A 20,827-nucleotide genomic window follows, 5' to 3' on the forward strand; every position below is an offset into this window, starting at 1 on the left:
TAAACAGTCATTTATTTGAAACAATTGTAAAATACTTTATGGAAACCAGCGGTGTAATGCATTCAAATAAATGCCAAGGCGGGCTTATGGAGAGCTGAGATGGGGCGTTAAATCACCCTGCTTAGGAATTCAGCGGCTGCGAGCAGACAGTAAATCCGCGGTGGCACTATCCGGCGACGGCGGCGGCAGTGCTTTGTGGTGCCGGCTCTCCGGCGCTACAGCACCCTCTGACCCACTGCGCCTCGCGGCCCCTGTACCCACCGCGCCTCGGCAGCCCGATGTATGTATGCGACACAGGACTGTGGAGCGGCGGCCGCTCCCGTTTTTCTTCATCCCCCGGTCACTACAACATAACCTTCTCTTACAGCAGTGACTGGAACGTTACAAAAAATAAACAGGAGACTTAACAAGTAAGCTACTGCCCGGCCGCCATCTTCTGAGAAATGACCAAAACAAACCTTAAAAAAAAAAAAACACCGCCCACGGCCGCAATGATGTTCTAAAAGGGGCGGAGAGCGAAAAAATCACCGGAACGCCCCCAAATCTGCTCGGGGAATGAGTGACGCATATCTGTTCCAATGGCTAGCCTCCATTCATGAAGCTAGCCAATGGAACAGAGAGGCGGGACAAAGCCGCAGACTGCTTCTCAAAAGATTTCGCCTGCGTGAATGCTGCTGCGCAGAGGACACCAGGAGGCACCTAAAAAGGGCTACCCAGACTACAGAAAATTAGATCATCCTGGAATCAAGAAGGAACCTCTGCCAAGGAGAAAGCTGGAAGACTGAAGACGAAGGACTGTCCTACTGTGTACTTGTGGGCTGACCTGCAGTTGCTTTGCTGCCAAGGAGAGGGGAAGGACTTTGCTTTGTGCTGTGTCCCCTTGCTTGCAGAGATCTCCAAGGACCTGAGTAGAGCTGGCTCCCTGTTAAGAAGTCCCAGGAACAAAAGGACTTCACCCCCAGCTTCTCCCTGAACTCTGCTGTATGAGTTCTGCCCCTCCTAGAGTGATTGCTCCAGTTGGGGTGCCTCTGGAAGTTGTGCCTGCTGTTTGTGAAGCTGGATAAGAAGAAACTAAGACAGTGTGAGGAAATTCCCGCCACCGCGACGATCGAGATCGTCGCAGTGCCGGTTGCCGCTGCAAGAGCCGACTTATCCTTTGCTTGCGGAACACATCGGACCGGTGCGGGAAGATTACTGTTGCTGCGAACATCGTCACAGAGCCTGTCATCGATGGGTGAGATCACTGCACCGCTTGCTTGCGGACCGCATCACGTCACTGCGAACATCGTCGCAGAGCCATAGCATTGAGAGGCCACAAGAGGAGAAGATCGACGCTGCGCTGCGCATCACCGCCACACCTGAGATCGTTGCCGTCCCAAAGATTGTTGCATCATGCCCTTGCGAGATGCTTCCTACCAAACCTGTACACCGGAATCCATACAAGGTATCGCCTCCCACCCCATACAGACCAGTTTTCGGCGCAACATGCCCGCTATATTCAGTGGGGCTGTCACATTGCCTCCCCGGGGTCTCAGGAGTGACGCATCATGTGTTTTTCAACGCTGTAGCTTCTATTTGAAACATTTGTCGCATCTAAAGGTACTTTTGGCTAAACGTGACGCAACTGTGGATTATTTTGACGCAAACCCTAAAATCATATTCTTGAACTGTGTATGTTGGATTTTTGACGTTTTGGTCTTGTGTAGTTTAAATAAAGATACTTTATTTTTCTAAACTGGTGTGGAGTCCATTTGTGGTGTTTTCACTGTGTTACTGTGAGTGTTGGTACAAATACTTTACACATTGCCTTTTATAAGCCTGTCTGCTCGTGCCAAGCTACCGAGGGGGTGAGCAGAGGTTATCTAAAGAGGGTAGCCCCCTTACCCTGACTAGAAGCAAGGGTCCCTATTTGCACATTGGTACCTACCTCTGCCAACTAGAGACCCCAAGATCTAACAATCACACTTCAGGAAGACATAAAATGTGCTTCAGTTTTGCTTTCCTAACTGAGTATATTTTGTAATATGTATGCACTTAATTAAGAGGTATTTAATTTTTTTTAATGTATTCCAAAAAATTATACCTTTCACACTCCCTGTACCTCCCAAGCAAGATTGTCACATAGTTAACTTTGAAAACTCCTCTAGATTTGCAGTCAGAAAAATAAAGTAAATCCCTGTGTTAAAAGAGTAAGACGCATTTTGTCAGAAGACATAGCCTGACTTTTGTGCTCTGTCTTTGAAGCATAGCAAAAGTGACAAGTTAACTGTAAAATATAAAGACATGTTTATTGCTCTTTCACGACCCACCAGAAATTACAGGCGACCCCGCAGTGGTCACGACTCACAGACTGGGAAACACTGATCTAGCTTTTTCAAAACCTCTGTATAAAGTCTCTTTGCTGTCCTTTTTAGGTTGAACCTGGTCAGAAAATGCACTGCTCTGCGTGCGAGGCACGCTGTATTCGAATAAGAACTTGAAGCTCCACCTACTCTCTGCCCATATTTTAAAATTGGCTTGTGTCATTGTCCTTTGTAAATGCTGGCTTCTGATTCGTTAAGAGGGTTGTTAGCCCCTCCTTAGTGCTGCTTGTCTTCATTTGTAACCTCCCATGAGGTCTTGCCCTTTTACTTCTGTTGTTGCATGGTATGTCTTATTTAGTTTGTAAGCACTATTTTCTTTAAGGAGTATCTCCTACTGCAGGCAAGACATGCTTTCCTGCAATATTCAGCGCACCATGCGCGCTTTCACTTTCCAAGCAGCCCGGGACAATGGTGGCTGCTTCTTTAAAGTGAACTACGTCTTTCATTTACAAGAGTTTGAGCTATTGGCATTGTAAATGACAGTGCCTTTTATTTATGTGTTAATGATCAAAACAGATAAATAAAAGGCATTGTCATTTAACTTGCCAATATCTTAAACTCTTGCAAATGCAAGACCTATTGCACTGCAAATGCGTGTTGCTCTTGTAAATAGAATAGTTTGATTCTCAAAGAAATAGACAAAAAGCCAGAACTTCTGCAATTAAGAACTTATGACTTTGTTAAATTCACATGTCTGTTGGCATGTAATCTACACCCAAACTACATGATGGCTAAATATCTCTGGAAATATTTGCTAGTCACATAGAAAAGAAGGCCATGCTATAACACTATGGCCCCAATTCTGATGCGTTTGGAAAGCTTCCCGACCGAATGGGTTTGGGAATGGTTTCCAACCCAGTCAGATCGGGAGAGTCCAACCGACCGAGTATGATGCATCAGGTTGCTTACAGATACGATTTGGTTGGACTCCCATTGACTTCATAGGAGACTTTGTTCTGACCGAATGCATAGGCTACCATTGAAGAAAGGGGTGGGTAGGGAAATTCGGGCACTCCCTGGAGCCTGCCACACTGTGCTTGGCTGGTAAGGGAAGACCCATGGGTACCCCCAAGGGCCCGATTAGGAAGGCTCCAGGTGCAGGGGCGCCTAAAGTCTGATTCCGACTGCTGATTCGAGTCGGATGGCACGATTCAGAAAGGCTGTCCAAATCCAGCATCGTACTCGGTCGTATGGAAATGCGGCCCGTGGAGACGTACAATTCTGCTCTGTATGCTCGGGCATTCCAAATGCCGTCGGGTTTGGATTGGGATATTCCTATGACCTAACTTGCATCGTACTTGGTCGGTTGGAAACCTTTCCGAATCGGTTGGAAAGACACATTCCCAAACCGATTTGGACAGAGCAAATGCCATTAGGAGTCCTTCCTAATCGCATCAGAATCAGGCCCTTTATCTAATGCATGTATTGCATATGACACACATGTGTCATCAGGACATTTTACAAATATAAGAGTTTACTTTTCAATACTGCTTTTCCCCAGAACAAAATCGATTTTTCCAAACATATAAACCATCCAACAATCAAGTTATGAATTTCAAATGTATCCATGTACTTACATAAATATTCAGTCACTTTGTACCCACTATATTTAAGTGTTTCTAAAATAATTCCAGGTGTTATATATCTTCTTCTCAATACACTGAGATGTATAAATATCGCCATTGTCTTTCCACATTTCCTCTAGCGCAGAATATAGTAACACAACATGCTACTTACTGGGAGCTCTGGAGTGTTCCCAGCAGCTTCCACTTGTTCTCCATTCAGTTGTGTGATACTGTGTACATCAACAGCACCCACTAGTTGGTATCAGGCTGTTATATCCTCGTGCCTGCTCGTGCTTCTTTCTGTGCCTGCCTATTTCTTCCCATTGTGGATACTTCACTGGCGACTTGGTGAAAACGAATCTACGCGACCTAAGAGCCTGCAGCCCCGGTATCCCCGGACCAAGATTACCGTTGCCATCCTGATGTACTGAATCTCTTCTATCATCTCGGCGGAGCCTTCGTTGTCAGTTTGCTCGCAGTTCCCCGAAAACCCCGCTTTTTCCACGGCAAGCGGTGAGAATAATTTCATTTTATTCTTCTTTGGCGCTTAACGCTGTGCTTCCCTGTGCGCGAGTTAACGCGTGCGCACTGTCACGCGTTTAGAATACTATCTTCAGCGCGAGTAAACGCATGCGCTCAAGCTCCTCCGCATTCGAACTTGGCAGCGTCAGCACAAGCAAGCGGCACCTGCACAGAATTATTATTAACCTGTCTGCCATTGTGACGTCACAAAGCTCTTCAAGGAAATTCTAATTTCTCCTACAAAGACTATAATTTCTCAGTATAAGCATTGTTCTTCAAGGAATCATTCTATACAAGAACTTCTACCACAGTTGTTTGTGACATCACAATACATTACAAAGACAGTTCCATTATTCTGGTGAGGCTATATTTCAGCACTTTTGTTTATTCTCTATTATTCTTTGCCAAGCATAATGGAGGGTTTCAATGCTCCTCCCCCATTTTTGGCGAGTCCTGGCGAACCACCTTTGGAATGGAAACAGTGGCGTGAAGGTTTTGAGGCATACCTAGAAGCCATTGGTGGTGAGAATTATACAGACAAACGCAAACTCGCCATTCTTAAACATTCTCTTGGCGCAGAAGGAAGACAAATTCTTTCTCATCTTCCTCCCCTGACTTTAGATAATTCCTCCGAAGAAGAAACCGATGTTTATGAAAATGCAATTATGCAACTCGATAAACAGTTTATCAAAAAGGTCAATGAAGTAGTGGCACGTCATAAATTTCTCAGTAGACAACAGCTTCCCATTGAACCAATTGATTCTTTTGTCAAGGATTTAAGGATTTTGGCTTCCAAGTGCAACTATCAACAGTTCCATGATCAAATGATAAGAGATCAGCTAGTGCATAACGTTTCTGATGTGAAACTGCAAGAGAAATTACTCGATGCTAAGGATTTATCACTTTCAAAGGCACTTGACATTGCACACCGATTTGAGGATATGAAATTGGGCATCAAAGAATTGTCCGATAAAAAGCCTAAAGAATCCTCTTTAGGAAAACCCAACATTTCTGTAATTCAAAATGTCAAGAAAAACTCATCTGAATTTTCTTCAAACAAACCTATTTTTCCTTCTTCATCTCATCAAAGTTTCAGAAAGGAAGTGGTTTGTTTCAAATGTGGCTTTCCAGGCCATGTGGCAACGGATAAGAGATGTCCCGCTATAGGACAATTTTGCAACTACTGTAAATCTAGGGGTCATTTCGCCAGAATGTGCAAAAGTCGCAACAGATCAAAATATTCTAATTCTGATTCTAGACGTCCCAAATTCTCTGAGGTTCAACCGGTGGACATTGATGATGATGAATACGATGATATCTGCACCGTCTAAGAAGTTGGAGAATAAAAAAAGGACTCACCCTTCTGTATGCTTCAAATTGGATCCAAATCTATAAAAGTCATGGCAGACTCTGGTGCAAAGTACACATTAATTGGTGATGATGTGTTGTTAAAAGAGTTTCCAGATGTCATATCTTTATTTCCCTCTGACATAAAATTAAGGGGATATGGTAAAAAACCCATTGAAGTATTTGGGTACTTTCCCTCCACCTTATCGTTTAAGGGCAAGTCAATACATGCTAAAGTTTATGTTGCTAAAGATGGGTCATGCTTACTGGGTTGGCCACAACAAAGAGAATTGATGATGAAACTTGATCCCAATCATCCTGATCAAGTTTTAGGATATTCTGACTTCATCAATTCTGTTGATGTGTCCTCTGACAGCAAATGGGAAACTATTTTTCCACAGGTCTTTTCCCCTAGTTTGGGTTTGCTTAAAAATTTTAAACACAAAATTATTCTTAAACATAATGCTGTTCCCAAGGTGCACAAAGTACGCAACATACCTTTAGCTTTACGAGAATCTGTTAAAAAAGAACTTCAGAGATTATGCGACTTAGATGTAATCGAGGAAATTGAATCCTCTGAGTGGCTTTCGCCTGTAGTCGTAGCCCACAAACCCAATGGGAAAATTCGCCTTTGCGTGGATATGCGCGATTTAAATTCCAATGTGTGGATTGATAGACATCCTTTACCCAATATTGGAGAGATGTTCGCTAAACTTAAGGATGCATCTATCTTCACCACATTGGATTTATCTAACGCATATCATCAGATAGCACTTCATGATGATAGTAAGCATCTGACTTCGTTTATAACCACTGAGGGTCCATACAGATATAAAAGGATGCCTTTTGGGTTAGTGTCCGCATCCTCAGTGTTTCAGCGAGTAATGCACAACATGTTTAAGAATGTTTCTAATGTGTTATATTTGCAGGACGACATATTGGTTTTCGGCAAGGACGAATGTGAACATTCTGAAATTTTGTTTAAAGTCCTCTCCATCCTACAAGACAACAGTCTTACCCTCACCAAAGAAAAGTGCAAATTTGGTAAAGATTCAGTAGATTATCTGGGGCATTCCATCAGTAAAGAGGGCATCTCTCCCAAATTGAGTTTCGTTAAGGCAATTGAAAATGCACCTGAACCTGTCAACAAGGATCAGCTTAGATCCTTTCTCGGTTTAGCCGAATATTATGCCAAGTTCATCCCTTCCTTCTCTGATAAAACTTCTCACTTACGTAAATTGATGAAAAACCAACAACAATTTGTTTGGGATGATAATTGCAAATGTCAATTTAATTTTATCAAGAAATGTATTATTTCTGCTCCTGCCTTATCCCCATTTGACACCAATTGTAAATCATTTATTGTCACAGATGCAAGCAACGTTGCCATTGGTGCGGTTCTGATGCAGAAGCAAAACAGCGGTTTTGTTACAATTGCTTTTGCATCAAGACCGTTACGGGGTGCTGAAACAAAATATTCCACTCTTGAAAAAGAAACATTGGCTTGCTGGTGGGGAATTGAGTACTTTCGCAGATATGTATATGGTACAGATTTTGTGGTACGTTCTGACCATCGTCCCCTTGTAGATCTTTTTACGACCAAAGGATGTGGCAAAGCCACTTCTAGAATTGCAAGATGGCAGTACAAGTTACAGGATTTCCATTTCTCTGTTGAGTATATTCCCGGTGCAAAGAATGTCCTTGCTGACTTTCTTTCCAGGCTACCTGTAGAAGACGATAATCATGTTGCTCCTGACAATGATCCTGACAAGGTGGTGTCAATCTGTGAGGTCTCCAATGGGTGCATTCGTGAAGATGATTGGGTTTTAGCTTGTAGTAGTGATCGTGATTACTTGGATGTCGTGTCTTTTGTCAAAAATGGTTGGCCTTCCAAGAACAGCTTATCCCCTAATGTCTTACCTTACTTTCAAGTTGCTCAAGAACTCTCCATACAAGGAGAAACTTTATTAAGAGGTTTACTTTTGGTGGTTCCTGACAGCTTAAGGAACACTGTATTAGACATGGCTCATGAGGGTCACCCTGGCATGTCGAGTATGAAGAGAAGGATAAGAAGTGAATTTTGGTGGCCTGGGGTCGACAAATTAATCGAGAAAAAAGTAAGATTTTGTGTTGAATGTTGTGTGAGTGATAAATCGCAAAAACCAGTTAAATATCATCACGATTCTATCTCCAGTCCATCAAAGCCTTGGGAGTGCGTTTCTGTTGACATTGCCGGTCCGATGTCTTTAGGTCAAAGTCCAGTTTATGCCATTGTTTTGATAGACCAGTTCTCCAGTTGGCCTGAAGTAAAATTTGTTCCGCATGTATCTTCTAAGGTAGTAATTGACTTTCTCAATTCAGTTTTTGAAAAAGAAGGTTTTCCTACTTCCATCCTTTCAGATAATGGCACACAGTTCACCTCTGCAGAGATGAAGTCCTTTTGTTGCAACCATGGCATTTTACACAAACGTTCTTCTGTCTATTACCCCCAAGGCAACGGCATGGTAGAAAGGTGGATTAGAGTACTCAAGGAGGGTCTGCAACCTGCTGTATGCAACGGTGAGAATTGCTACGAGGCTGTTAGGAAACTCTTGTGGAGTTATCGGAATACTCCAAAGTCCCATGGTGACCTTTCTCCTTTTGAAAAAATGCGAGGGAGGAAGGGTGTATGTAATTTAAGCAGGCCCTGGATACGAGACCTTGTAGAAGGTAAACCTACTAGATGCAGTGCTCCTGTGTTGTCTGCCGTTTCCAGAAATCCATGCAAAGTTGGTGATTGGGTACGGGTGAGAAAGTCTGGTTTTCTTAGATCTGGTGTATCACGCTTTTCTGACCCGTTGTTAGTTGTTAGAGTGGGTAGGCAAGTTGTAGAATTGTCAGACGGCAATGTTTGGAGCCTCTCTAAGGTTGTCAAAGTTCCGCCTCTCCTTAGCAGTCCCTTTTCTCCTAACCAGTCAGGGACCTCTCCTTCTACTTCCAATTCTTGTCACTTTCCTGTTTCCCCTCGTCCTCATCAGCCCACTCCCATTCACACCCCCCATTTGAGTTTTCCCCGTCTGAGGAAACCTCCTGTTTGGCACAAAGATTACAATGTTGGTGTATGATTTTCTTCCTTCAAAATGTTATGTAATTTCATTCATTATTTTGCTTGTATGAATTTCATGTTATGATTAATTCATTTCTTTTCTAGAAAGGAGGATGTGTTATATCCTCGTGCCTGCTCGTGCTTCTTTCTGTGCTCGCCTCGCCGCATGCTCTGGAATGTGGAATCCTGTGTCTAGGTATTCCAGTGATTCCAGTGCAGCGGTTGGCGTGGGCTCTTGATGGTTCCTACTCGGCTATCTAATAAACCTACACTTTCCACTATATCCTGGCCTGCCTATTTCTTCCCATCGTGGATACTTCACAGGCCCCCCCTTTAATTAACATTCAGATATAAACAGTGACTGGGGAGACAGAAAGAAGTCATTGAACAATCCGTTTGGTGAATACCGTTAGGGTGAATCTAATGGGTGGTAGCACCATGGTCAATGTGACAGAAATATAAGGCCTGATTCCGGATGACCCTGTAGTTCCAGTGCCGCCAGTAACAGGGGTTATATCCCTCAGCCGAATGACGACATCCCCAGGAGCACCGAAAATTCAGTGTGCTTCTCCTGGATATTTCTGGTCCTGAAATGTCAGGATCAGACTTTAGGGGGATATGAGAAGAATTTCACACAGGGGAAATATGATCCTCTTGGCAAATTACCTCACTTTTGTTTTCTTCCTTAGGAAACACGTTTTTCACAATGGAGAAATCCCTTCCTCTGCAGCCCAACCAAATCTGTCTGGGGCTGATTTAGTCCCCTTCCCACCCTGGAAAGGCATTTACATTGTACAAGAGAAAAATCCGACTGTGTCCAGCCTGCAAAGTGAAATGTGAGTTTGTGAATGGCCATAAACACAGCTGTTTGTGGGCATTCACAGACTTCAGTGGATGGCTAACCCCGCCCTGGAGGGCTCATATTTCCATCCCTTGAGGGAAATTTACGGACGTGGAGAGTGCCACACTTGGGCTTAGGCCTGCCAGGAATCTTTGGTGAATTCCTTGCATGCGTAAGTAAGGTATGTTTGGTCCAATCAGGGCCCGTGTTACTGAAACCTCTCACTGGTACACCATACAAACACACAGCCACTTCAACGTCCTTCAACAGCTGTATAAGGAGTACCCCAAGGAAGTTGGGGCAAACAATATACATGTAGAAAGTTGTCTCCAGAGAAACCTTTTTATATCATTATCAATCAAAAATAAATGTCACACAATAAATGTGGGTTATAAATGAACTAATGGCAATCAGGCTACAAAGGTACAAATACTGTATTCCTATATATAGCGTAAGGGCATTCATAAAGTACTAAAAAGTGAAGACAATAGGGAGGGAAGAATTGGCTTAGTGAGTAGAATAAAATTAGTGGTAAGTGGCATCCACATTCCAGCTGGATGCAGGTTGTGCTCGCCCAGGATAGAGAAGACATCCAGATGCGGGCTGCCTTCATGACCCAGTCATTTGCGCTTTCTTTGGCTATTGTGTTTGCTGTTTAGGACGAATTTGATTTTGTACATAAAAGGATTTTGTAAAAACTAACATTAATCTTTGCTGGCAACCTACTGAGAGCTTTTTTTCTGTTTTTCCCTAGTTAGCTAACGAATTTGGAAGCCCGGCGTCGTCCCCTTCCAGGTAAGATGGTTGCAGAGAGCCTGACTGGTGTGCCCTGAGTCTATGGTTGATGTGACCATTGCACCAATGTCTCCTGCCCAGGGTCAGTTAGAGCTTGGATGGGGAATCTAACATTAGGAGCTATGATACAGAGAATACTTGCAATACACAGAGCACCAGTTCCATTTTGAACATTTTAAAGTGTTGTAGAACAAGTATAGGGCTCACTGAACTCTAATGACACATTCAATACCTATCCTAATACACAGAGCACACTTGAAACAATCCGTCTTTGTGACCTGACAGTGAACTGACTGCTTATGCAAGGTTTAGCACTTCTGGCCTAATGGGGCAGCCGGCACACAGTGAGAATGGGTTAACTGCCCAACCCTAAACGGTAAGATGCTATAGGCATAGGACCAGTGCACATTCAGCTTACCTAATGTAAGAGTGAGGTTGGAATACACAGGGCAATAGTGTAATGTTCGGCACTTTATGCTTCTGAGGGCACATTGCACCAGTCTTTTAAAATAAGAGAGTTTCCCAGAAACCAGAAAGGACCGGGTGTCAAAAGTATAAACAAAAGTTTTTCCTTTCTGTGTTATTAAGCTTTAAATTAGTGACCAAAAGGCCTACACATGAACCTTACTTTCTGTTCAAGTTATGACACAAATAGTTGACTTTATACAACCCAAATTACCTTATACTACACGACACTGGTAATTTCTTTTACTTCTCAAGTTATATTTATTATCTAAACATCAATTTTTTCAATTAAAAACATGATTAAGAATTCATTGTGTATGACATTCAAGATCATGTGCTCTGGTACATGAAGTATAAAGCTATCTAACAATTCCAGTTATGGTTGCTATCACAGAGTACACTGATCCAAAATATTAAACAAGACTCCAATCTGGTTACAAATACATCAGCAATTATAAATAACATTTAATGAAAACATAATACGTAAAAAAATGGATGTTTTTAAAATAAATAAAACTTGAGAAGTAAAAGAAATTACTAGTGTCGTGTAGTATAAGGTAATTTGGGTTGTATAAAGTTAACTATTTGTGTCATAACTTGAACAGAAAGTAAGGTTCATGTGTAGGCCTTTTGGTCACTAATTTAAAGCTTAATAACACAGAAAGGAAAAACTTTTGTTTATACACATTGCACCAGTGCCACATTCAACACTGTTAGCCTGACATGGGACCATAGTGCCCAAAGTACTAATGCCAGGGTAAGCATTTTAGCCAAAAAAGCATAACAAATACACAGCGGCAACTCCTAGAATAACAATCCTATAGTGATACATATAGCATCAGTACATACAGGATGAATTGGATAACACAAGAACATGAGTGCCACACTCAGCATTGCTTACATCTCTGCCCAGTGACAACACGCAGATTACTAGTGACACATTCACTACATATAGTCTAACAGGGAGAGAAATATGCACAGACTACTGGTTCACTGTTCAACACTCGGAAATGGATAGCATATAAAATTCCCTGTGGACCAGTGCTACGTTGAACCCTTCTAGATTAAATATGGAACCGTAGTACATAGAGCACTAGTGCCTTATACAATAGTCCTGGTATAAAAAGAAAGCAAAATTATATGGAGCATTAATCCCATATGTTAACAATCTTCACCTTACGGACAGCAGCCTCACTGGAAACAAGAATATGCTGAGCCCATCTGCTCTGTTCAAATCTTCTAGCTTCATAGGACAGCATACATTCATAGAGCAAGCAAAGAAGAAGCCAAGAATGAGGACATCGTTTCCGTTCATTCATCTGCACTGGAAGTTACATGACCGGATTTACCATTATCCATCTGCACAGGAGGGACATTACTCCCTTCCTTCACCCTACTGCAATCAACTCTTCAGGGCGTCCCATTGCCTAGGTTACCCCAGCAAAGGGTGAACACAGCCAAAGACATTGCCTGTTTGTATCTGTTACACACACACCCTGGAGTCTCAAATGTGATTCGCCAGCAGTATTGGTCCCTGGTTTGCCTCCTACTTTTCCATCCAACACCAGCTTGTTCACATGAGCACCTGCAAGTCACAAAAGATCCCTATAACCTGTGGAGACCCCAAGTTTCTATACTGTCTCTTGTCATCTTCAACGTTTACGTAACAGCATCAAGGTTCACTAATATGCAGAAGATACACAACTCTACTTGAAAGTCTCCTCTGCTTCAGACATCAAATGTTTCTAACACTACAGGCAATTCATCCAGACTGGGCTGTCTAGCGCCTACCTGAAGCTTAATCCAACCAAAACTGAATTCCTATGATTTAAGAACAGAAACAATACAAACTTGGCTCAATTTCCTGAATCTTGAGAGCTTAACCACAACTTTTACCAAATGCCTAATCACTTGATTCATCCTGGGCACCAACCTCACTCTCAAGCAACTCATTGTCAAAAAACAAAGATGGCCTGCTACCAGGTCGCTCTTTTAAAGAAAAGGAAAAACACCCCCACCTATCTTGCAGACAAGGTCACCATTTCTAGTGGTTCTCGGCACATAAGCAGCCAGTACACTATCAGACTGCAGACTACGAAGTGTGAAAAAGAAAAAACAAGACAGCAGTCTGTTCCATCAATGCACCTGGAATCTGTCAACAGCATCCCGTAGACATCAAGACTGGCCCAACACTGCACCAATTTAGGAAGGAGCTTAAGACTCATCTTTTTAAAGAACACTACATCACAATGCATTAACTGTCCATCACCCAGCTTCATCTGCTATTACTCATTGACATTATGCTGGTCTTTGACAATGTAGAGTGCTCCATTGCTTTTTTGCTAGTTCAGGCCGTAAAAATACCATATGCATACGTACATGCATATATACATAGAGCACTACTACCCCTTTCAAAATCCCGTTGCTTAGCCTTTATAGAATACACATAACTCTACAGCTATGTTTGAGACTCCTAGCTTGATATAGTGAAATTATTACATGTTGCACTAGCACCATATCAGAAATGCACGGCGCTTAGCTGCCGTGTTGAAGACTCCTAATCTAAAGGGGGAATAAGATTACATGGGCACTAGTGCCACTTTAGAGATTACTAGCAAACGTCACATGACTATAAAGGGCAGTACCAACACCTTTAAGACTTCTAGCCTCTGACAGCAGCGGGAATACACTACTGCTTTCAAGGCCCATTAGTTACAGAAGTAAGCAATAATACACAGAGAGCCAGTGCTGCTTATATGATCACTAGTCTCAGAAGACAGCTGCAATCCACTGAGCAGCAGTGCCACATTTAAGACCCCCAGCAACAGAGTGTGACAAGAATACACAGGTCATTAGTGCCACGTTTAATGAGCCTAGTCTCAATGTATTGCAGGAACACGCAGTGAATTAGTGAACATTAACCCCTTCGGCGCTTATGACGGAACCGTTCCGTCACGCGCCTCGGGTGAGCTGTGCTAGTGACGGAACGGTTCCGTCACGACCCGCTCGACGCGCCTGCACGGCGCTGATTTCGCGCCTGCGCGGCACGTTCTATTGAGCGGGCGCGTTTGTGACGGAACCGTTCCGTCACTAGCACAGCTCACCCGAGGCGCGTGACGGAGCGGTTCCGTCACAAGCGCAGGTGAGCCGTGCAACCCACCCACCCCCTAGCACTGCGGCGGAATTGCTGCAGCAGTGAAGGGGTTAAAGGCTCGAGGCCCCAGTCACTGACATGAATACACAGAATATTTACACAGGCATTAATACAGCAAGCACACAAAACAACTAACAGCATTCTCCCTCCCTCTTGTCTTTGCAGAAGTAACCCCTTTGCCCACGTTAAGCTGAAAAGGACTGTCACCAATGATCGCTCGGCCCCTCTCATCCAGTGACCCGGGAGACTGTCTAAACTCCAGCAGCAGCCTTTTTGAGGACCCTTTGGTGAAAGTGCTGAGCATTGTCAAGGCCGGCTGCGATTCACCTCTTACCTGATGCATCACAGCGCAGTGCCTAGAAGGACCAGTGAGACTCAAGCATGGACCAGCATATTACAGTCTGTCCAGCCTGCGTGGAGCCAATCTTGAGTATAAATATTCCCAATTTCCTGCTTTGCAAATTTGCACATAGGCGTACCCCACTGTGATGTAGAGCCCGGTGTCATCGTAAAGTGGTAAGGAACCCAGGAGCAGAAACACACTACAAGCACTCTAGGCGGCTGAATCATCTGTGGCAGAAGGATGGACGCGCAGGCAGGTGGAAAAACACACTAACAGAGCAGACAAACACGTAGCATACAAGTAACTATGCATTCTTGTTTGCCATTTTTTTAATAGAAACTATATTTTGCCTGTTTTTTCTTTGCATACTTGGAGTCCTTTACTTACATTGAGGAATCAAAACTGCAAGTACCTGAATGGAAAGAAGAAAACAGATCTTGATAAGCCACTCTTAACTGATTTGTGAGAACTTGAGGTCTCCGCAAGAGGGATACATATAGGAAACCCATCGCTAATGGGCTAATACATATGAGATCTGAGGGATCTGCTCCCAGAACAGAATGCATATTTTGCTATTAGAACTATCATTAATCAATCTAGTTTCCAGGCTGCTAGATCTAAACACAGTGAATAAGACTTTGGTTTCTTCCAGTGGCTACTTTGTGGTCTTTATGCACACTTGCTTCCTCAAGACCACTCAGTGTATGTTGGAGGCCATGCAAGGCTTCAAACATTGACTAAGAGCATGCTGTAATTCATGGCAAGAGTGACAATGCTACAATCGTCTCACAATGAAGCTGGCCTTGGGACAGGCCACTTAGAATGAGGATGCCTTGCAAAAAAGTTGACACAGCTTCTTGGGAACTGTGTGACAGAGACACCACTGTGTGCTTCATGGATTACCTTCCTCAATCTATCATAATCTTGTATTTTATGGTCCATTGAGTTCAATTGTGGATCAAAATCACAATTTCCAGAACAGGCTAGCTGGCAATGTGAACATCCAGGACTGGTTAGTATAGCTCTCAAGAAACTCTGTCTGATCTGGTTTGGGCTTTTTTTTGCCTTGGTACTTGGGCTTCAGCATTTGTTTTGGGAAAACAAAAAGACAAGTATTAGAATACAAAGGCGAAACTAGGACTTGTGACATGAAAACCTGTTTGGCAGTTCAACGGGGTATCTGTGGGCAAGATGAGAAAGTAAGGAATCCTTTCCCCAAATCTTTTCACTTATTGTAACTGGAAAGGTAGAACAAAGTTCTAAAGGTGGCCCCATCAAGTTGTGTGTAGGTCATTCAGCAGTGGTTTTCTTTGCATTCAGGTTCTGATTGTAGAACTGATTTATAATAAGGAAGGACGGTTACATATATCAAAAATTGACATAAAAACTATCACTGGATTTTCTATTCACAACTGACATGGAATTACTTGAGATCCCGGGGGTTGGTGAAGGTGCTGGCTTGAGAGAGGATGCATTGAGTTGAGGAAGCACAACAGAATCAGTGTTTGGAAGAGGACAGACATGAAAGATGAATATTTTGGAAACTAATAAAAAGGGTGGTAAACTTAAAAAATAGGTAGAGATGACGATGTCTATAGCACAATGTGCATGTGTCAAGAGTGAGACAACGTAATAACCAAGGTAAGCTTGCAGATATTTGAAGTTTTCTTAAGATAGTTAAAGCAGTCCACCTGTGATCTAAGGCTGGATGAGCTATATAGATATCTGACCTAGGATGCTTGGGATCATTGGCTATGAATAAGCAAAAGGAAAGTAAATCGAAAATGGAAAGTATAGAATAAGCAAAAAGAAGTGGCTGAAAGGGAAGTGGCAGAGACTGCAGAGGTAAAGCATGTGAAACTGGCATAGTGGCTGGAAATTGATGACAGAGCACAGAGGGAGTGCCCGTGAAAGGCAGGAGAAAGAAAGTGAATAAAGAGCTCTCATGTTGTACCATGTCGGGAGTGAATAGGTTACTCAGTCCTTTTATTTTTTTGTGTTCTGGTATGTGTAGTCTTGAATTTGTGTAGGTTAAAATGCAAAAGTTAAATTACCAAAATACAAAGAATGACACCAGACCTGGAAAAGTTGATCAAGCCTGACATAGACTAACTTGCCAACGTGAAAGAGCTAAAAAGGAAATAAAACAAACAAGAGGACAATGTTGAATACAGATGGAAAAGAGAGGCTTTATTCTTCAAGTCCACCCAAATCATATTTACAGCCCTTGTCTATTCTTTTGGAAAAAAATTAAAACAGCAGACAGGAACCAAGACAACTACCCGGCTGCAATATATTGTTATAAAGGCCAAGGCATGAAATGTAAGGCCCTAATAGACACAGAATCTGAACAACAAGTACTTAGGTTTATTTACTTCTTTAAGGTTTGTTCTTAAGAAGCAGGAGAGCGCTGTAACAGACTTTTACACCAAAACGTTGTCACTGTGCACAACAAGGGTACTTAATTTGGAGTGTTAGTGCTTCATCTTATCCCCATGTCATCTGGATGACATGATTCCAGTTCTGGGATAGCATAATAAGTTCCTGGTATTTGTAAGCTTGGGGTTCATTCATTGCACACATTAATGTAAGGCACCTGATATTAATGATTAGATACAGAATAGACCGGCATCTGGGCAGCATGGAGATCAGTGGCAACCTATGGTCATGCGGAGTTACAGCCCCAGGTACTGGAGGTCTCTCGGCTCGAATAACATACAATCTCCAATCCACTAAATCCTGGCAGGGCACCATGTTTCCATTTGGGAGTTTTCTTTTAAGAAATCATTGCATCTTGAAAGTTTATTCTTTGGGTTCGATTCACAACATAATTTATGAGTATGGGAAGTTGTACTTCGGGATTACCCCTTTACTTACTCCTACATGTCCATGCAAAATTGTCCCGAAACATTCAACTCCCTATTAGTAACAGTTCAAAGAGGGCACAGTCATTTCTGTTTGTCCTAAGCTTATATGATTACTCCTTGGTTAATCCCATTTTATTCCCCTTTTAGTTTATTTTGGAGTCCGTTCACAAAGGCATGTATGCGTATGTAAAAGACATATTATTTTATGTTTATAGAATGCCTATGCATATACAGAGCTTTGATTGCTTCAGTTGCCCAAAATGGACGAAGACACCGGCCAATATAAGCCAGGACTCAAACCATAATGTCCCGAGAGCATGATGCCAATGCCACAAACACATTGACATTCGCTAAAAGTTTTTCATCACCTTTCAAGTTTTCCAATCCCCATCAACATCAAGAAAGTTCTCTTTCGATATTACTTTCTTCCTTCAGAGCATGATGGGTATTTGGATGTCTGGTAAATTATGAGAAAAGCAGGATTTCATTTTTGAGCCTGTTTGGATTATACTATTAGCACTTCGTCAAGAGCACATCAGTGCAACTTTCTTACTTCTACCCAGTAGAACATGGCTCAGCCTGTCCAAATGCCCCACCTCTTAGAGTCAGCATCCAAGTCCTACTGGTGTTACTATCAAGCTACTTTTTTTTCCACAGACTAACTACCATTTCTGTTGTTTCTGGAGAGAAATAAAGCCTACCAAAGCCATTCAGTATATTATATTTCAGAAAACATTTTTTGGTCTATTTAGCAACATTAACACATTCAATTGTGTAATTAACTAAATTTTGGAACTCTGGTTGGTCATTCCATAATGACCAGTTTCAATTGCATACATTCTACCAACAGTGACATGGATTCCACAATTGAGTGCAACTCCCTGATGGCACCAGTCGGTTTTCCAGTTCTGTCCTTCGCTTTCAAAAATCCTTGTTTTCATGTGTGTTAGTCCAGTTGGTTAAAAGAAAAGACCTGGCAGTGCAATCCACACAATGCATTGAGATGAGAAATGTAAATGAACTCAATAAATGGCTTCCTGTTATCATGGAGTGATGAAGCTACTTTTAGTAACGCTGAACTCGGCATGATTGAGGCATTTGAGCAAAAGCGCCTTAAAATCAACTTTCTTTCCACCTTAAATGGATATTGTGTACTGTGGAATCAGAGATATCAAATTGATCTATGTCAGATGTGAGTAGTGTTTCCCCTCCTGCATGATTTTTTTTTCTTATCAGGCTGGCACCTGATGTTTTGCATATCAGATCATGCAGATATGGAAACAGAAAAAAGAAAACAAACACTGGTGAACTGCTTACATCTGGCATAGGGCTACTTGAGCTCTTGTATGTATTTGATAACAAAACCTGGCATAGTGCTTTTAGCTACTGCTACATCCTACAAGGCATGCACCTCAAATGGTTGCCATGTTCTTGGGTTACTATCCACCATTACTGGGTTTTCAGTCAACAGTTGTTGGTATTCTGGGGCATATATATTTCTCTTACCAGACATGGTGTGCAGAGTTCTATTGGATAAAATATTGCAACGAGAAAATGGCGATCACTATGACATAGTGGTAATATTCAACTGTGCTGCTCCTCTGCTCAAACCATGCAAATTTGAGACACAGGAAGGCCGCTCTTTCTCATGGTAATGTTTTCTCTCTTTTAGCTAAAAGATAGGTGAAACAAATTAATAATGTCGTGCTCTGTAGCGCAGGGGTCGCTTCCATCAAAACCACCATTATTCTGTTGAAATTTTAAATATTTACTGGATTTACTGCAGATGAAGAAATCAACTTTTTTAAGGAAATCCATTATCAGCAGATCCTCAACCAACCATAGAGTAGAACATCTGTTCCCAGGAGTTCTTATCCCATTCTTTGATGTAGAATGTGACCAAATGAATACTAAATACAAACAAATATTTTTGTTTCGTTAAAACTCGCATCCAACTGTACCTTGAATTAATAAAGTCTAATTTAACCTTTCTGTGAAGATGTCCCCTTATTTTTGCTTCATTGTGGTGCCAAGAGATAAGGGCGATGATGGTTACTGTTGCTGTAATACTCTTCTGTTAGCACTGTTTCTTACTATTGAGAGGGCTTCACTCTTTCAAAAAACACTCTCTATGTTGTTGGTGAGCCCAGGAAACAACTACAGGAATTCCTGCACTGCCCGATTGCCATGCACTGCAACTCCTCCGGTTCAGTATTTTGCCAAAATATTAACAATGCCTTGCCTCTGAAACAGTCCCTCAAGGGTGCATTGTAAGTCGGAGTTTTCATGTGTCCCTAAGATTGGATGGTAAGTGACTGTGTATGCATTTGTATTATATTTGGGGTTGGTTGCTGTAGGTCAAGAACTATTTAATAGGTTCATTGGACGGTTTGAATGTGTAATTTTCAGGTGAGGGACTTCCTGCTCCTCAGTTCAGGAAATTCTGAGTCAAGATGTTCTTTTCCTATTTTATAACAGCAGATCTGCAATTAAATAATAAGAGGAAAGCTTGAACGTACTTAAGTGGAAAGCAGAAGTATGATCAGACGTACCCCATTGGCCCAATTCCCTTCCTTCCCTTGCTACGCAGACACTGCAGGGCCTAAATTGTGAACATGTGGGGTAATATTTGCCACAAAAATTTTAAGAATGTGTCAGAAGAGCACTGTGTGAATGAGGATACAGGTGGCATGTTATCTTGGCTCAGCTGTCTGGCGAAACAATAACAGTGGGGTAATAAAGTGGAAAACGCACTAAGGTGTTAGCATGAATGTGGTTGATGTATTAAGTGCATTTGCATGAAATGCGTTAACTAGGGGGCATATTACTAAGTAATAGCGATAATTATCGCTATTGCTTGGTTAGGGACAAAAATTTACCGCTGAGCTGAGGCGATTTTTATCGCAGATAAACCTTGGTATTACCAAGGTTTATCGCAAATGCGATAAAAATCGGCCGCAATGCATGAATATCGCTGAAAAGTCAGCGATATTCATGCATTACCGAGCTAATGCTCTTAGCCATGTTATCCACCTCCCATTGGATAACATGGCTAAGAACTGCTCAGGGCAGGGGTTAGCTTTTGGAGATATTCACGCTTAGCGCGAATATCTCCATAAATTGGTAATAGGAGATAGCGATGTTAGCGACTGTTTCCAGTCGCTAACATCTTGGCACGCCCACTTTGCATGTCATTAGTGATAAATATCACTGACATGCAAAGTGGGGCCCAAGATGGTCGCTATCTCCTACTAGCTGTCGCTAACTGGTGTTAGCGACAGCTAGGTAATAGGGAGGTAATTTTATCTCTGCTCTCGTGGCTTTTAAAGCCAAAAAAGCGGAGATAAACCCCCTTGATAATATGCCCCTAGATGTAGTCGTCACTAAGTAAATATAGTTAGGTCTGCTTTCCATAGAAACACCAAGGGCCTTATCGCCGCTTTAGCAGGAATTTTTCCCGCTAAAGCGGCGATAATTTTA

The 20,827-nt window shown here is 42.3% G+C and overlaps 1 protein-coding gene across 2 annotated transcripts in view; it reads left to right on the forward strand.

Moving 5' to 3' along the window:
- LOC147701721 (BAR/IMD domain-containing adapter protein 2-like) overlaps positions 1 to 19,337 on the forward strand; it is a 389,617-nt gene extending 370,280 nt beyond the window's left edge. Inside the window, exons 13-14 of one of the 2 annotated variants that reach the window (XM_086930340.1) lie at positions 10,478 to 10,518; positions 14,303 to 19,337. In XM_086930340.1, coding sequence (XP_086786466.1) covers positions 10,478 to 10,518; positions 14,303 to 14,375 — 114 coding nt within the window. In that variant the 3' untranslated portion in view covers positions 14,376 to 19,337. The remainder of the gene's footprint in view (positions 1 to 10,477; positions 10,519 to 14,302) is intronic. The other variant, XM_086930341.1, reaches the window with a different exon arrangement.
- Positions 19,338 to 20,827: the final 1,490 nt, after the last annotated feature.

Source organism: Lissotriton vulgaris, chromosome 7, assembly GCF_964263255.1.
Source record: "Lissotriton vulgaris chromosome 7, aLisVul1.2, whole genome shotgun sequence".
Taxonomy (NCBI): Eukaryota; Metazoa; Chordata; class Amphibia; order Caudata; family Salamandridae; genus Lissotriton; species Lissotriton vulgaris.